Source organism: Acanthisitta chloris, unplaced genomic scaffold, assembly GCF_000695815.1.
Source record: "Acanthisitta chloris isolate BGI_N310 unplaced genomic scaffold, ASM69581v1 scaffold28437, whole genome shotgun sequence".
NCBI lineage: Eukaryota > Metazoa > Chordata > Aves > Passeriformes > Acanthisittidae > Acanthisitta > Acanthisitta chloris.
In genome coordinates, this window is record NW_008684145.1 from 2279 (window position 1) to 21247 (window position 18969).

Consider the following 18969-nt stretch of genomic DNA (forward strand, 5'->3'; position numbering starts at 1 on the left):
AAGAGAAGTTTCAGAAGTAGTTATCGGCCAAGAAGAAAAAGCTTATTTTTCTAGCTGTACTTGTGAGCTATGGATATGGGGCCGAAGCATCCCATGTGCCTGAGCTGTGTTACACAGACACTTCCTTTTAATAGCATGGTAAACTGTCCCTTAGGACTTGATTTTTGCAAGTATTCTGCATCATCTTTGCTGGAAAGCGATTTCTGCATCTGGTTGCACTTTTTATCCAATTAAATAAATTGCCACTAATGCTATGAGATCTCTTGGAGTGACAGCCTGTATTTGTATCCTGATCATATGTGAGAATCATAGAATCATAGAATTTAGGGGTTGGAATGGACCTTACAGATCATCTAGTCCCAACCCTCCCTGCCCTGGGCAGGGACTCCTCCTCACTAGATCAGGTTGCTCAAGGCCTCATCCAACCTGGCCTTGAACACTGCCAGGGTCAGGGCAGCCAACATATCCCTGGGCAACCTGTGCCAGTGTCTCAGCACCCTTACAGTAAAAAACATTTTTCTTAGCTCCAACCTAGACTTTCCCTCCTTCAGTTTGAACCCAAGGTAAGGTGATAATACAGAACATCGTTTTAGTACTTGAAAAATAATTTGTCAAAAATACATTAGAAAATGCCAATTGGCTTGAGTTTGACTCCTTATGCTGTTCAAGTTTCTGCTGTTTTCTTATGTGATTTGTTTTCTTTCCTCAGTCATCAGATGCACTGTTGGTGGCTATCGACTCGGAGGTCGTGGGAGCTGTTGACATTCTACTTAATCACCGACCAAAAAGATCCTCCAGACCAACCATTGTGGTTGAGTGTTGTTATTCCTGGATTTCTGGTTGGGGAGTGTGGGCTATTGCATTCTGGGTAGCCATAGTATTGAAAATGTTGTTCTCAAAGTAAATTCTGCATCTCTAAGGTGATAGAATCTGGACCCTAGGGAATATTTTTGTAGCCTCTTTTTTCTTGAAAGATGGAATACATTATTTTGCTTTACTGCCTGAGGAATCCAGTGGCTTTATACCTGCCAAGTGCTAACAGATGCCTAGTTTGGAAGAGAAAAAAGCAGTGGTTATAAATCTTTTCTTGTAGTCTGTTTGCAAGGTAGTTATTAGACTTGACTATTAAGGGTTTATTCATGTATTGAAGTTTTATGGATTTTTTTGGAGCAAATCTGTAAACATCAGATCTTCACCTTGAAATTAATTGTTGAAACTTACCTTGGCAATGCTTAATTATCAAGGAGCTTTTAAATGTACACAAGTAGAGTTGGAGGGATAGAGGGAAGGAATAAAGTATTGTATAACAGAGTATGATACACTCAGGATATTTTTTTCTTCTCTTAGTAAATACAGTAATTTTTTCTCAAACTAGAGAAAATAACAATTTCTAATATCACACATATATTGAAGCAGACAGGCACTGAATGTCAGATTTTCTGTGTAAATAAACAAGAAACATTTTGGTGTCTGTTTTTCTTTTTTCAGTGTTTGTCTGAGAGATGTTTGAATGTTGTTAGAAATGTGTTTTTCTTTTCATGTTATGAAACATTGGAAAGTATTTTGAAGGAGAAATTCATTGTTGAACAGTCAAAAAAGCCCTTACTTGGAAACACTTTAGTAGAACTGTAGGTAATAAATTGAGATACTTCCCCTATTTTATTCCAGAAATTAATGGAGCGCATTCAGAACCCAGAGTACTCCACCACCATGGATGTGGCACCAGTCATTTTAGCTGCTCATCGTAACAACTATGAAATTCTCACCATGCTGCTAAAGCAGGACATATCATTGCCCAAACCTCATGCTGTGGGGTGTGAGTGCACACTGTGCACTGCCAAGAACAAGAAAGATAGTCTCAGACATTCCAGGTAAGACTTAGCAGTCGTAGACCATGATAAAAAGATTCTTAACTTTCTGGCATTGCTTGAGTCAGATTCAGTGTGTTTCCTTTTAAGGGGAGGTTTATGAGGGGATTCCTTTATTATATTGTAGCCCTTACTGTGAGAGATGTCAGTTCTCAGGGATGGGCTGTGCTTGAAAAGGCTGATGGGAGGCAGTGGCTTTTCCTCCGTGTTGGTTTTGTACTCAGTCTCTGTATGGATTTACCTATGTGCCTCTCCTTTCTACCAATTGTGTCACAAACATTTGAGCTGTCTTTGGCTTGGGAGCATAAGGACTATGCAAATAAAGTCTTTTTTGCGTGTCAGTTAGTACTTGGAGGGTTTTTAGCCAGGATGAGGAGGTGGATAATTCTGTATCCTGTTTTTAAAAGTGTTTATTTATCATGTTTTGATGAATACAAATTAAAGACTTTTTTTTTTCTTTTTTTTTTTTTTTTTTTTTTTTTTTTTTTTTTTTTTTTTTTTTTTTTTTTTTTTTTTTTTTTTTTTTTTTTTTTTTTTTTTTTTTTTTTTTTTTTTTTTTTTTTTTTTTTTTTTTTTTTTTTTTTTTTTTTTTTTTTTTTTTTTTTTTTTTTTTTTTTTTTTTTTTTTTTTTTTTTTTTTTTTTTTTTTTTTTTTTTTTTTTTTTTTTTTTTTTTTTTTTTTTTTTTTTTTTTTTTTTTTTTTTTTTTTTTTTTTTTTTTTTTTTTTTTTTTTTTTTTTTTTTTTTTTTTTTTTTTTTTTTTTTTTTTTTTTTTTTTTTTTTTTTTTTTTTTTTTTTTTTTTTTTTTTTTTTTTTTTTTTTTTTTTTTTTTTTTTTTTTTTTTTTTTTTTTTTTTTTTTTTTTTTTTTTTTTTTTTTTTTTTTTTTTTTTTTTTTTTTTTTTTTTTTTTTTTTTTTTTTTTTTTTTTTTTTTTTTTTTTTTTTTTTTTTTTTTTTTTTTTTTTTTTTTTTTTTTTTTTTTTTTTTTTTTTTTTTTTTTTTTTTTTTTTTTTTTTTTTTTTTTTTTTTTTTTTTTTTTTTTTTTTTTTTTTTTTTTTTTTTTTTTTTTTTTTTTTTTTTTTTTTTTTTTTTTTTTTTTTTTTTTTTTTTTTTTTTTTTTTTTTTTTTTTTTTTTTTTTTTTTTTTTTTTTTTTTTTTTTTTTTTTTTTTTTTTTTTTTTTTTTTTTTTTTTTTTTTTTTTTTTTGTTTTTTGATTCAGTATTTTTGAAAGTGGAAAACTTTTTAATAAAGGTTCGGATGAGGAGAGGGATTTACCGATTGTCAATGTTCAGTCTGGTTAACTTGACAATATATTTGAGGGCTGAATAAAATCTAATATGTGAGAGTTGGGATGAAAAATCACAGAGCTCAAAGATCATAAGTGTCCTGAAATTATAGTAGACAATTAGTTATTGCATAAGTACTCAAGTATGTATCCAGATTACTAAAAAATAAGAGAAGTGAAAGGATAACTTGCTGGAATTCAGCTACTACAGGCCACATTCTACTATCCATCTGATACCCCATGTCAGGAACTTCAGGAGGAGAAAAGGTGTCAGGGCAAACAACAGAAACATTTGAGATAGCAGCTCTTAGTTTAAACTAGAACAGAGAACATGGTTTCAGTGTTCATGAGTCACCAGACGTACAAGAGGAGAATATCCCTTCAGATGCATTCCCTGATTTTTTTTCTGCATTGCACATTGAAGCTTGTCACTGTTTTTAATTTAGTTTGTTAAAATAGAAGATTGCCCTAAATGCTTTAGTTCCCACTCTTATTTCCACTTGAAGAGCCATAAGAGCTACTGTATACCACTTAAATTGTCAGAATTTTACCAATCTCTTAGCTTAACTGATGTACTGGTAACAGTTCAAGTAGTGAGGAAAGGAAGAAGAAACCAGTTCAGCCAATTTTTGAGACTTAGGGATTCTAAATATGTAACGGATCTGTATCTTCCAGGACATACCACATTTCATGTTTGTAGTGTCTGATTTAAGAAACCAAATTGTTTTGTCTTTCAGCTGTTTTATGCAAACCTTTAGAACAGATTCTGATTTGAAACTGCTGATGAAATGATAGGTCTTCAGTTTGCTCCTCTTCTTTTGCCACAGGTTTCGTCTTGACATTTATCGGTGTTTGGCCAGTCCTGCTTTAATCATGTTGACAGAGGAGGATCCAATCCTACGAGCCTTTGAACTTAGTGCAGACCTGAAAGAATTAAGCCTTGTTGAGGTTGAATTCAGGTAGGAATTGAAAACACAACCCAATTTTAATGCTGCTATGAAATTACATATATAGAAGTGTGTATGCATTAGGAAAGGTTGATTCTTAATTTTTCTGTGATTGGAGGGTTTAAACCGATAATTAGGCATAATGAGAAGTTATCTAATGTAATTTATGCCTCATTAGTAGTCATTTTCACAGTTTAATTACTTTAAATCCTTTCAGGTATAGATAGTTCAATGTGTCTAGTTGCACCAACAGTTTAAATTTCAGCTCTACTCTGAAAAAAATAAAGAAATTATGCTAAATGCTGACTTACTTGAAGATCACACACCTATTAATCATATCAATATCTCATCAGTATTTTGCACCTTTTTTCCCTGTATCAGGGTAGAAATGTGCAATACCTTGTTTATACTGACCTGACTCCTGTTGAGAGTTGTTTCAGGTATTGTTTCTTAAGTTTGGTCCTTATTTATGTGTGTGTGGGAGAGAATATGTGTGTGTGTGTGTGAATTTTCTGTGTTTGAGCTGCTTGTCTTGCTTATTAGGAGTTCAATTGTTGCATTTTTGCAATACAGCTTGGCACTAAGATGGACTGTGTGCCAGGTGAGGCCAGGAAATCATGGTTTCTTTTCTTGTGTTTGTTATAGTAATACATAGTACTACTCAGTGAATGGATTTGAATTTTCAGATGGCAGGAATAGAGCAAAATCCAAAATGACTTCCTGTCCATGTGATTACTTGCCCATGCCATATTTTGTGACTACTACATTTTCTTATCTCCTGGAAATAACTCTTAAGCTTTAACTCTGTGTAAGGAACTCATGAGATAAGAATTTGTATGCTATAAGTCTGTTTGTCAGTTTTTCTCTAGTGGTCTTGCAAACTACACTGAAGTGTAATTGTCATGTTACATAGTGAAACCTCTTCAGAGTTGTCTTAGGATGGCTTGGACCTTGGCATTTAGAGGTAGTTGCTTTTAATTTGTCTTAACATAACACACAATGCCAACCAAAAATGGATAGTTAATGATTTAATGGAAAATACGTGGACAGTGTAATAATATGCACTGATTCTGTGTCTTTCAGAAATGATTATGAGGAACTTGCTCAACAGTGCAAAACCTTTGCTAAAGATTTGCTTGCACAGGCACGGAATTCACGGGAGCTGGAAGTGATCCTGAATCACACATCTAGCGATGAACATGTAGACAAGAGAGGATTGCTGGAAGAGAGGATGAACTTAAGCCGCTTAAAACTTGCTATCAAGTATAATCAAAAAGAGGTTTGTCTTTGCAGTAATTTGATAGACTTTCCTTATCATATTTTGCTAGTAAATCATTTAATTTGTTGTTCTGTGTCTAGAAATAGAAGTGGAAATAAATTTGCAGGAGTTATATAAAAGATGGTGATACACAGAGCATGACCGTGTGAAACAGGGAAGTGATACTTCAAGATACTGAGTGTTTCTTCAGTGTTTACTGTGCAGAAGAATGTAGTATTTTCTGTACTGGAGTATAGACTACTGCTTTTTTTTTATGAACAGCTCTGGTAGTGGTAATTATTTGTTCAGATTCTCATTAAATCCTTGCCTAGAGAGGCTTGGGTCCTCAGGTGCCAAACATGATTTATCATATTCTCACTAGTCATTGGCTGTTCAGCTTTGTCTCAGGCCTTGCCTGTGCTGTTCAGTAATTAGGTTGGACCTATGCTGGTATCACTGAATAGTGCCTCTGTTCCAGAATAGTAGTGCCTTTCATGCCATCAGTATGCAGCTTGTTTCATGCAGTAGGTTATTGTCATCTTTGTCCCTTGACAAATTATAACTCTGGTTTTCTGTGCTAGAAGGCAAATTGGTGTTTGTGGGATTCTGGTACAAGGACTGGGGATAGAGTGAAAGTTTCCTTTCCATGCAAAATCCATTTTTCTTTTTTTTTCCTTCTGCATTTGCAGAAGGAATTATAAGTCTGTCTGCTCTACATGCCTAGGCTTAAACTGTGAAGCTGTTGAAACACACAGCGTTCAAAAGGCACAAGCCACAGTTGTGTAATGCTGCTTCTAGGGCATTCCCTGCTCCTGGTATGCGTTAAACAAGCACACTGAACTAGTTCAGATGTTCTTCTGGGTTTGAGCATTGCTTTTTTTACCACAGTGCTTGGAAAAGAACAACTGTTTTTGTGTGGTATGAGCAAAGTAACTGCAGAACATCTTTTATTCCTGGCAAGTTTACTATAGAGACAGTTTTTGTGATGCTTTGTAAGATGTGATGATAATAGCAAGGTTCTTTTTGTTGATATTTTTTCAATTAAATGACAAACTGTTCTCTGGTGAAACATATTCTTTTGTAACTCCATGCAGATGAGAACCTGAAATTTGAAGCTACAGTTGCATCATATACATAACCTTCAGGACAAAATTACCTCCTTTTTAGGGATTGATACAATACAGCTTACTCTGGTGCAAAATTAACCCTGCCATAATAATTTTAAGAACTGATCTGTATAAAACTGCTTGACCACTTTAGTCCTCATCTTAAAATGTGTTGTGTTTTACACTGTGGATAGTATTTAACAATAATAGTATTTTATTCTTCAGATAAGATCACTGTATTTTATAATAACAGACAATGAAGCTCTCTGAGGTGTGGTGTTATTTATGTGCTAGATTTCTAAATAATTAGAAATTAAAACTAATTCTTAACCTAAAAACTATTAAAATTTAGTGTGTATAGTTGATGTTTAGTTGCTAGCTCTAGAAGAAAATTGAGATGTACTCATAGTAGGTCCATAGTTCTTTTGGTCTCTAACAAGATAACTATTTCAAATTGATATTCTTGCCTTTTCTTGTTCATTGGTAACTGCACATAGTTTGAAAACTAATTTTAATAGTGTAAATTAGTGATATGTATTAAGAAACCTGAGAGTGATTTCTTGTTTGTTTCTTTCCCCCACCACCCAGTTTGTGGCTCAGTCCAACTGCCAGCAGTTCCTCAACACGGTCTGGTTCGGGCAGATGGCAGGCTATCGGCGCAAGCACACCTGCAAGAAGATCTTGACTGTTTTGATGGTTGGCATTTTCTGGCCAGTTCTGTCCCTGTGTTACTTGTTAGCTCCTAAATCTCGAGTAGGTCGAATAATTCACACTCCTTTTATGAAGTTTATTATTCATGGAGCTTCATATTTCACGTTTCTATTGTTACTTAATTTGTACTCCCTTGTCTACAATGAGAACAAGAAGAATACAATGGGACCAGCCCTTGAGAGAATAGACTATCTTCTCATAATATGGCTAATTGGTAGGTATGATTTGAGAGGATTGGGTGACAACTGCTGATGTTGATTGAGTAATAATGATTTGTGCTACCTTAGGAAACCAGCATGTTACTCAGGGCTTGACCAAAGTCTGCCCTTGGCAGGATCCTGTTACACAAAAAAAATCCCAAACACGTTTTGAGGAAGGGGTGTGAAGTGTTACAACAACCTCCAGTTATCACAGAAGGGGAAGTATCAGAGAGAGAATGTTGTAGGATCTAACAGAGGAGGAATGTGCATTTATCTTCAGAAGGGCATTCAGAGGGATGCAAGGGAGATTCAGTTGTGCAATAACAACTTAATGTAAAAGCTGTATGTCTTTCTAGACATTTAAAAATTTTGATCTAAAGAAATGAAAAGCAACAAGAACACAGAACAAGTGTGTGTTCCTGAGATTAACAGTTTTGTAACCTGTCGTCAACTCATTCTCCTTGATGAGAAATAAAATTTAGGCATTGATTTAGATTTTTTCCAATAGCTTTTCATGAATGGATAGTATTAATTAGTTTGTAGGTGGTTTAATCACTGTAAGTCAAACTTTTGTTTCTTCAGCAGCCAACAATCCATGAAACTTTAAATTTCTTCCAGCTGTTTTACAAGAACTGTTTGGACAATGATGTTGGATATAAGATTTAACTCTGAGGCTGTGTAGTAGGAATGATCTGAGCTTCTTAATTCCTTGTGTGTCTGTGTATGGAATTATGCTAGGATCTGAATATTGCTACTAAAATTATTGTTTGTTTTAAAATCTAGGTAAAGTCTTTAGGTGATCATTAAGTGGATTAAAAGAATTCGTGCACTGTGTGCAAGTTACTTATAATTTTGATGGATTATAAGTAGTTGGAGTAAGCATGCAGTGACAGTCGTAAAATCAATTCCTGCACTGTGTTCATTGCTCCTTTAGTATGTTCTAACTAGATAGAATAGGAGGTTTATGTACTTTTTTTCTTGGACTAATCCAACTTTAAACAATTGCCAAAATTTAGGGTTCTGCAAAATGTCTTTTAGAGTTGCAAACATGAAATTTTTATATCATTCTACTCAGCTCAGGGAGAGGGTTTGAATATATACATATATATAAATATAAAATTGCCAGTTTAGTGGCACATCAACAATAAGTTACAACTCAGTCTTTCATGACCACTTCTGTAGTGCTTGATTTGAAAGGTAGTTAATAATAAAATTTGGACTTGCTGCAGATGTGCCATATGGTTTAAAGATAAAAGTATATGTCGTGTACGTTTATGCATGCATGCTCCATCTTAGTCTAAAGACTTGAGGTGTGCATTTACCTCATCCTTGTTTTAAAACACAGAAATCAATATTATTTTCCCATGTTAGAGTTTTCTGTTTCTGTATGCCACTGTCACTGGTTGTCCTGACTGTACCTGAAAGGCTGCATGTCACTTCTGGTTGATGCAGCAGAGGGAGCACAGGTATAATTTTTGTTGAGTTCTCAAGAGCTTTTGGTTGAAATTCATAGAACCTTTTACCATGTTTTTGGTTGAAAATTTGGTAGATAAATTAATGGAAACATATCTTAATGTAAGGTAATTAGATATGTATCATTTGTTTGACTGGACTTGTAATAACCTAAGTAGTTCTGGGTAGTTTATTTAATATTTTAAGGTGGGTGTTTTTTGTGTAATTGTGGTTCCTTTCACTGTTAAGCTACATTAAAACCGCTGAGTAGTTCATGCAGATTTTGGAAATACTCAGTACTTTGCACACAGACACAGACAGGTCTTAAAAGAAACTTGTAAACTTCAAGTTTTGAGCACAAATCAGATTCCTCCTCTGGTTTAAGCTAAAATATTCATTTTAGAAAATCTGTTCCATCAAATCTAATGTAGACCAAATGCATCACTGGGTGGTCTTGGTCTGAGTTATTGAACCTAAATCATGCAAGTGTTTTCCACAGGAAAACAAAACAACAGAACTCTAGTTCTTGTGTGCATAAATAACACCAATTATAGCATCTCCTTTTACTGATTGTGTAACAGATTTAGTGTAAAATACATGGTGATCATGTGTAAAAGAATACCTGTTCAGTACAATGGCTTTACTTCCCTGCTTCTATTTTTTCCTGCAGGAATGGTGTGGTCAGATGTTAAGAGACTCTGGTATGATGGTTTAGAAGACTTTTTAGAAGAATCCCGTAATCAGCTTAGTTTTGTCATGAATTCCTTGTATTTGGCAACTTTTGCCCTCAAAGTTGTGGCCCATAACAAGGTGAGCACTCATCTTCATAGATCCACAGCTTCTCTGGGACTGACTGAGCAAATATGTTTAGTACCTTGCTGCAAAATACGTGAAGATATGTTACATGTGGTGTGTTAGTAGTGTATGTTGTAGTTAAGTGTATGACATTAGTAATAGCCTCACTGTGTGGCTACAGTTTAGGCTTTGGAGTTAAATGTTCTGTGTTCTATGTGTAGGTGTCAAGCTCTCAGGTCTTGTATCTTGGGCTTGAAAGAGAAGTTGATGAGGCAAATAGGAGTTAGAAAACACATCAAGGCATGTCTAAGTACTTGGGGACCCCATTTCCAAATGAGAAATCTCCCCATGCAGCTCATCTGAGTTAGCATTTGAGCTCACCTGATTCCACAGATCAGTAGTATGCAGAAAGCTAATAGGAATCTCAGTGTTCAGATTTCCTAGTGCTCTTTTGGTACAAAAACTTTAATTTTGCTTATGATTACATATGCTCAAGTGTCATAAGTGGTAGCAGGGGGAATTTTAATTGGTTTTTGGCTTGGTGGGGTGTTTTGGTTGGGATTTTCTTTAGTAATAAGTATAAAAGCCCAGAGACCATAAAGGAGCCTTGTCTTTTCTCTACGAAGAGCCATCTGGATATGATTGAAGATACACATTTCGAAAATGATCATTTCCATTCTGTTGCATGTGTTGTTAGCCACACAGCATATGGCAAACTGCCAGACCAATTGCACATGAATATTTCAGCAAAATTCAAGCCGGTGCAGTCGCACCATTATTTTGTCTTGCAAACCCTAAGTCGACAGCTGTCTGGCAGTTGGGAGGGAAATAAACTGGTTCAGTACTTCCCAACTTGGTGTTTGGCTCACTTCCCTATCTGTGCATTGATTCAGAGGCTGGTAATCATTTGGAAAAGGCCTCATTTCTTGGAAAAACATGAGGGAGAATGCCATGTTGGGCTGTCTTTCCAGCCATTTGCTTTGCAACCAGGATATCTGTAGTAGTAGTTCCTTTGCTAAGAGCCCTTTGCTGCTAATTTAAATTACAACCTTTTTGAAGATGCAGGACTCCTGCCCGATGTAATAGGCACATAATGGTTTTTTTTCACCACTATTATATGGCAAAATTTATTTTAATAGTTTATAAATTATGTAGAAAACCAAATAAAGTCCATATTATAGGCACTGAAGCTGCAAGAAATAAAGGAAGAGTCTCTCTAGCAGAAGAATTTGTACACATGCAATTTCAACATAAGAAAACATGTTTATCCCTGTTTCTTGCCATCTTTGTGTAGCAGACTTTGGGGCAAGTTATTTTAAAGCAGCTTTGAGTTCCTTAGTTTTTGAATGTCCATCTTGAGACAGCAGAAGCTGGTAATATAAATGCTGAATGTTTTCAGCCAGGCCAAAAGTTAGGGATCTCTGGATATTCCATGAATAATCCAATAGTAGTACCTAGTGGATGATACTTCAAGGGTATGTTTGCACCAGCAGTTTGCTTGTGACTTCCATTCTCTGTAGTCATTCAGAAAATCCACTGAAGAGCCCCAAGTCATAAGTCTTTCTAAAACTGGTTAGGCTCAGCTGTCACCACCTCACAGCTGGATGTGTACGTTGGGTTTCTTTGTGGGGTTTTCATGTGATTTTTGCCTGAGGCCTGTTACACTTAGGCAGTGCACATGTTTATGAAGTACATGAGTCCCTGTTTCACCAAACCATGCTAAACAGAGTGGCAGAACAGAGGAATAAATGGTTTGAACAAATGAGAGGCAGAGTTAGGTGTTGAATTTAAATCATCTGATTTCTGTCTCCCACTAGAAAGCCTTTAAAATGCCTTTGTGTAAAAAGAGTGAAGTGTCTGAAAGAGGTAAGACATCTATGAATCATAGATGTTAATGTCTTCTATGCTATTGCCTGTTTTGGAGGCAGAAGCAGGGAGTGGTGCATGAATGCATTTCAGTATTTATAATCAGTGATCTCAGTTTGTCCTTTCTCTGTTGCAGTTTCATGACTATGCTGAAAGGAAGGACTGGGATGCATTCCATCCTACCCTAGTGGCAGAAGGTCTTTTTGCTTTTGCCAATGTTCTTAGTTATCTGCGTCTGTTCTTCATGTACACAACCAGCTCTATTCTGGGACCACTACAGGTGAATATCATTGCTGCTTGAGACAATACTAAACCTAATTTGCTGTCAAGAGTCTTACTGAAAATAAGAAAAGAAGTTAAAGTAAGAAGGTGAAAAGTAGAATGAAGTGATACTCCATTGAGGTTTTATTATTCTTTTTTAATCTGTCATGTAAAACATACTAATTTAGATGGGAAAAGAAAGAAAAGTGGAAGACTTTGTGTAGTTCTCTTTCTTAGGCTGTTTTTCTATGATAACTGTACCTGTACTGCCTTTTTGTTTTCATCCATTGTAAGCTTAACATGCTGCTTAAGTGCCCACAGTTTGAAAAGGATAAGGATCAGGCTCTTCCTGTAAAGTTTAGTGCAAGTAATTGCCTTAACTTCTTATCTCTAAGAGATGGATGAATGAAGTGTGTAGCAAGGAGGTCTAATCAAAAGCCTTTCTGTTTATGTCTGAGATCTCATTGAAGCTGTATGTCGAGTTATGCAAGTTGTTTTTGCTTGAGAAATAAAAATCTCAATAGTGTTGAAATAGCCCTCATCTATTGGCAGTTTCTTACTTGGAATTTGTTAGAGCCTTCTTCTTATCTCTAAGAGATGGATGAATGAAGTGTGTAGCAAGGAGGTCTAATCAAAAGCCTTTCTGTTTATGTCTGAGATCTCATTGAAGCTGTATGTCGAGTTATGCAAGTTGTTTTTGCTTGAGAAATAAAAATCTCAATAGTGTTGAAATAGCCCTCATCTATTGGCAGTTTCTTACTTGGAATTTGTTAGAGCCTTCCAGTGACTACATGTCGAGTTATGCAAGTTGTTTTTGTTTGAGAAATAAAAATCTCTCAATAGTGTTGAAATAGCCCCCATCTATTGGCAATTATAAGAAGGGAGAACAAGTTTCTTCTTACTTGGAATTTGTTAGAGCCTTCCAGTGACTAACAATGACAGTAAAAACTCCCACATTTTAATTATGTAATACATTTAATTCAGTCATCTGGGGATGGTGGGGGAGCATTAACAGTCCTGTGTTGCATGCTGAAACAGTGTAGATCACAACATTTTCTAAGTTTTATTCAACTTTTTCACTTAGAGTTGAAATTTAGCCTGTTTTTTCTCGAAAACCCAAGTTTTCTTTTCCTGATGTGAGAGCAGACATGGAATTTTATACTGAGTATGTGCAATGTACTGGTTTTTCTGTCAGTTGATTTCTTCTTTTAAGCACAGACCCTCTCATCTTAGCCTTGGTGCTGTTCATCATGAAAAATTGCAGATAACCTGATGGACCTGAGGGTGCAATATGACACTGTTCAGAAAGTCCTTTTGGGGATAGAGAGCAAACCTGGACTGTTACTAAGACATCACATTTAGGATGCAATTTCCCCTCTCAATGCTTTTTAGATTAAAAGGAGCAAGAAAGCTTCCTTCTAAAAAAAATACTGGGAGTAGAAGTCTCCTCTTACTCCACTAGCAAAGTTTTTTTCTCTTTTGTGATGCCTCTGTTCAGCTTTAGTCCTTAGCACTGTTTATGTTTAAGCAAAGTTTACCAAAAAAAAAAGCTTTACACAGGTATACTTAGTTGCTCTGGCCTCATTTCCTGGGAGATTTGTGATGACAAATCAGATCAGACAAGTCACTGCTTTTTTGTACCTATAAGTTCTTTCATTCTTTCTCCCCTGATAGCGATAGGATTTAGTTAATATAACTGGTAACATTGTCACTGCATTTACAAGTCTCTGCTGAATAAAAATAGTCATCCAGTGATTACACTGCTGGAATTTATCCCATTAGATCATATGAATACTTTGTCCTCTCTTCTGATGAACAGGACTAGTTCTAAGAGCTTTGTGGCAAGAGGATGATCTGAAAGAATCTTTATCACTCTTAAGCATCAAGGCAGAATAAATATTTGAGGGCAGCATTTTTTTAACTCTTGCTCTGCAACTTGAGTTCTATCAAAGGAAGTTCTGAAGTAAATAATTTTGGCTCAGATCACCACAAGGCTTTAAGATGTAGCTGAAAACCTCCAGCATGAAGGTTCAGGTCTTTTTAATGACTTAGGCTACTTAATCTTGCTACACAAATACTTCTCTTATAGACTGTTTTTGTTTCATACAGACTCATCCTCCTTTGAAAAGAAAAATAATTGCTTGTTAAGTTGGTCATTTTAAGATCCTTGTAAAAAGTGCTTTAAAAAGATGCTTATAATTTGAGTCACTAGTTTCATATTATTGGAGGATACCTGTTTCTTCTCTCAGGGGGTTGTTTGTTTTACTTCTTGCCCTTTTCTCTCTAGCTGTGCCTATGCTGCTGTTAATTATTTTTATCTTTTTTATTATAGATTTTAAATGGAAACGTACTTGCATACTTTGAAAAAACACTAAAGTCTTGATGTTGCATTAAGCATTAGTCATGTACAGATTGATTGAATACTGAAGTCTCTCCACATTTTAAAGAGATTCACTGTTTAATGTGCATATTTATTTATGTACTAGATCTTACACAAGTTTTTTATTAGGAGGCTGTGTTATGAATTTTTCAAGTAAATAAAAACAGTCAACAGTCACCCTATTCAGTGACACACAGGAGCTTATGTTATTCCTGTTGGCCACTACAGCTTGTACAACAACTCTCACAGTATTTTCTGAAAGTAGGTCACAAAGTTCAGATGGTGGTAATCAAATATGGCATGGAAACCCAGCAGTGGGGGCAGGGGAAGACAGCTCCTGTGTTCTCTTGGCTATCACAGCTATTTTAAGCATTCAGTTACTTAACTCATTGGTTAATAAAACCTATTTTGATATAGATTCCTAAGTTGAGTGTGTGCTATGGTTTTTTATTATTAACAGAAGGTAGAATAATATTCACCTAGATAATTAGGTTTCAAATGCTTAGAAATTGTAAATACTTAAGGAGGAAAACATGAATATATGAAAAAAGCTGCTGGCATTTTGGATGGGTTATTACACTCAATTCCAAATAAAATAGTTTTGGGTCGTTTGCACTTCTTGTGCATTTCTGTTTCATCTTCTTTGTCTCTTTCTTGGCTGGGACCATATGTCAGTTAAAGGGTTTTTTTGTTGGGATTTAGGTTGGGTTTCTTTCCATGTAAAGGTTAGGTGTGATGGAACAGAATGATGGGGATTACAATCATCCTCTGACCAAATGTGCATATAATTGGTGGCTAGCTCTGCCTGCAGTTGTAGAAACTCCATGGCCATGACAAACCACAAAGAATCAGAATCTGCAGCAGGAGCTCTCGATGGGTTTCCAACAGCAAAGGAGGGAGCAGGGGCAGGAGCAGGCATTCATCTCCCAGGAAAGTTGTACCTGCTAAACCTGACCAGTGATACAGTTCTGGACTATGATTTGGTGCAGGTTTTGATCCATACAGGGTTAGGCTTTCCACACACTGATTTACATAGAAGATAAGATTTACCTAATCCCATTTTATACATTTGCATTCTCTATAATGGTGTATCATTCTGCAGAAGTTTATAGGAACAGTAATTAAATGATATCAACAGTTTATGCTGTGTCTGTGTAAAAATTTATGATTATGACAAGAGCAAGTCAAGGTTCCACTGCTGGAAAAAGGCACAAGCATACATATATTTATTTTTCTAAAGCTGCTGCATTTTGAATGTTGCCAAGTTCTGTATGGGATATTTTGGATTGGAAACTAGTGTTGGAGATAAACAATAAGGTGCACATACTATTGCTGTGGTTATTTGTAGGATATGAACTCATCAGCTGATGTTAAAACTATTTACGTTTTCTTTTTAACATCTAGAAGTTTTCTCTGGCAAACAGTACAAAAGTACCTCCTGGTTTTGAAGTCTGATTAACATATTAAAATTGAACATTTTAAATGTTTAAATGTTTAAATGTTGTTGTTGTTGCTGAAGAAGAGAATACAAATAAAAATCTCTACCTGTTTTACTGAAATTGGACATAAATCTGTTTCACAGATCTCGATGGGGCAGATGCTACAAGATTTTGGAAAATTTCTGGGCATGTTTCTTCTTGTCTTGTTCTCATTCACAATCGGATTGACACAGCTTTATGATAAAGGATTTACAGTAAATGAGGAGAAGGACTGTGCTGGTATTTTCTGTGAACAGCAGAGCAATGACACATTCCACTCGTGAGTCTGATATCTGTAAAATAGCTGCATTGTTTCAGCCCTTAATCCCTAGTAATTAAACAAAACTGGAAGTTTTCACTGAACTTGAATTTACATTAAACACTTTTGATGTTTGCTTTGCCTAACCAGACTTTTTTTCCTTGCTTTTGTAGGTTTATTGGCACTTGTTTTTGGCTTTGCCTAACCAGACGTTTTTTCCTTGTTTTTGTAGGTTTATTGGCACTTGTTTTGCTCTGTTCTGGTACATATTCTCCCTGGCACACGTAGCAATCTTTGTCACACGTTTTAGCTATGGAGAAGAACTACAGTCTTTTGTGGGTGCTGTTATTGTTGGTACCTACAATGTGGTGGTTGTGATAGTATTGACTAAGCTCCTTGTGGCAATGCTTCATAAAAGTTTTCAGCTGATAGCAGTAAGTGCTTTCTGATTAATTGCCAATCCTTGCTAGCTGTATCTTTGGATTTATACCAATTCCTTCCTGATCTACAGATCTCCCTGGATGAGCTCTGTCTGTGAGCTCACAAGGGTCACCTTTCCTCCAAATATGAACTTTTTATTTACTTTGATCCAATTAAAGTGGGCACTTTGCATACTGAACATGTGCAGGCTTTGGCCTGCTGGGAATTCATGACTTTCCTGCTAAAATAGCTGTTCAAGATGCTGCTCTTGACAATGTGTGATGCTTGGACATTTGATAGGGACGTTATACTTTCATAGCTGAATTCTCTACTTGCATTAGAGTGAATTGAAGAGAGATGCATTTATGTTAAATATTTAATATTAGAATATTAAAACAAGCTTATTAAAATACTATGTAATCTCTATATAAAAATGCTATATAACCAAAGTTAAATAACAGTCAGTTTTTCAGGTATGAAAAAATAAACCTCACAAAATAGCCTGTTAATATCTTTGCTTCTTTTCTCTGTTAATGTTTCTTTCGTTTAGAATCACGAAGATAAGGAGTGGAAGTTTGCTCGTGCCAAGCTCTGGCTTAGCTACTTTGATGACAAATGTACTCTCCCTCCACCTTTCAATGTTATACCCTCTCCTAAGACTATCTGTTACCTCTTCAACAGCCTCAGTAAATGGATCTGCTCTCATACATCAAGTGGCAAAGTCAAACGTCAGAACAGCCTAAAGGTAAGAATTGCTCAGGAAAGCTGTAGGCTGAGAGGGACTGGCAGTTTGCTGCATGAAGCTGCATGTCACCTGGTGAATGCTGCTAAAATAAACAGGAGCTACAGAATAATGGGCTGCATCCAAAATATAAATACGTGTTAGCTATTTCTACTTAAGCAAGGTGCTATTAACTTTCTGGTTTGGGAATTCCAACCCCCAAGTCGTCCAGAAATAGTCTGGAAAAAATGGTTTGATTGAAGGAAAACACATAGAAACCTCAAGGAAGTATGTGCTAATCTCAAAAATGGTGAGGTTAGAGTATTCTTTGGGCAAGGTAATTGGTTTGAAACATATTACAGAAGTGTCAAAATAACCAAAAAGGAGCACTGAGCCTCTCATTGTCGGGGGGAGGGATTTTTTTTTGTTGTTAAATAAACATTTGTATTGTACCCTGTAATTTTGCATACTAATTTTGCATCTTCTTGCTGACAAAATTAGCATTAAATAAAGAAATTCAAAGATTTTGTGGAATTTGCACTGAGAGACATTCAGGATTATGGAACTCTTATTTGCTCATAGGACAATTACCAAGCCAGGTAGATAAAACCTTTCAGTTTTGCTTGTACAGCAGATTAATTTACATTTTGCAGAGAGTTTACATGACATGCATTGTGTATTTGTGCACATCAGGGTGTACTTATAGCTTTGCTACTTGGATCATGTTTATTCTCTGTGTAATGGTATACAGCTTTAGGGCTCAAAAGTGCCCAGTAAATGTGTCGTGTTTCTTTAAAGGAATGGAGAAATCTGAAGCAAAAGAGGGATGAGAATTACCAAAAAGTGATGTGCTGCTTAGTTCACCGGTACTTGACTTCCATGAGACAGAAGATGCAAAGTACAGATCAGGCCACTGTGGAAAACCTGAATGAACTGCGGCAAGACTTGTCGAAGTTCCGGAATGAGATGAGAGACCTGCTTGGCTTTCGAACTTCCAAATATGCTATGTTTTATCCAAGAAACTAGGGCTTGGCTTTTAAACAAAAAGTGTGTACTTTCACATACCTATTGGTGAAAGTGTTGACCTAATTCTGTTGCCAGACCACATAGAGGAGAAGATTATTGCACAAAGCTCCATTTGGCAATGCGTTTGCATGGGTTGCAGCTGGAGTGTTTGAAATAGATGCAAGACCAGATATAGTCATTTTCCTAAGCTCTTATCTTAGTGTGTATAGGAAATTTGTATATAGGAGTTTTTTAGATGTTCCTCAGACTGTGGCTGTCAGGTGTCAGAGCTTCCTAATTAGCACAATGTGTTTCTTTCTTCTATTTTTGCTGTTCTTTTTTGATACTTGCTTTTCAAGTTGTGGGAGAAGATAGGCTTTGTAAAACACAAATCCAGCCTATGTTTATTTTTAATAGAAAAGCCAGATATAGAACAATAGAAAATTTCCAGTACAGTTGGAAATGATGTTCGACTGTAGGTTACAGTGCATGTGAAGACTGTATGGCTCTGAAGGAGGCAGTTCTAGTTTTGTATGTTAACATTGACTGTAAACTGACATTTACAGAATACAGAAAATCAAATCATCAAGACTCTTCCCTTACATGGGAACAGATATTTTGAACACAAAATAGACCAACCATTTCTTGAATGTTTATGGTTATATGTAAGACAATCAATCCCTGCTTGGATTTTTCAGCAGTGCCTCAATAGTACATTTTAATACACATGTTAAGATTGGGAACAGAATTTTAAAACTAACCTGTGAACATTTAGTGTTTGGCATCTTGGGGTTTTAAAATCTGGATGATAAATTATTTGAATTATTAAAGCCTATGATTTAAGGAACACGAGGTGGAGCACATGAGTGCTGTTGTTTGCAGTGCTGAATAATTCCTGTGAAACATTCTACACTTCTTTCTGTGAGAACATTAGAGTCTGATCAAGATGTACTTTAGAAG

General features: G+C 35.5%; 1 protein-coding gene across 1 annotated transcript in view; it reads left to right on the forward strand.

Annotated features, from left to right (window-relative positions):
• TRPC1 (transient receptor potential cation channel, subfamily C, member 1) overlaps positions 1-18484 on the forward strand; it is a 20759-nt gene extending 2275 nt beyond the window's left edge. Inside the window, exons 3-13 of the mRNA XM_009079198.1 lie at positions 710-811; positions 1669-1871; positions 3978-4109; positions 5181-5376; positions 7050-7386; positions 9495-9634; positions 11622-11765; positions 15709-15884; positions 16096-16297; positions 16834-17028; positions 17803-18484. Coding sequence (XP_009077446.1) covers positions 710-811; positions 1669-1871; positions 3978-4109; positions 5181-5376; positions 7050-7386; positions 9495-9634; positions 11622-11765; positions 15709-15884; positions 16096-16297; positions 16834-17028; positions 17803-18030 — 2055 coding nt within the window. The 3' untranslated portion in view covers positions 18031-18484. The remainder of the gene's footprint in view (positions 1-709; positions 812-1668; positions 1872-3977; positions 4110-5180; positions 5377-7049; positions 7387-9494; positions 9635-11621; positions 11766-15708; positions 15885-16095; positions 16298-16833; positions 17029-17802) is intronic.
• The last annotated feature ends 485 nt before the right edge of the window (positions 18485-18969 follow it).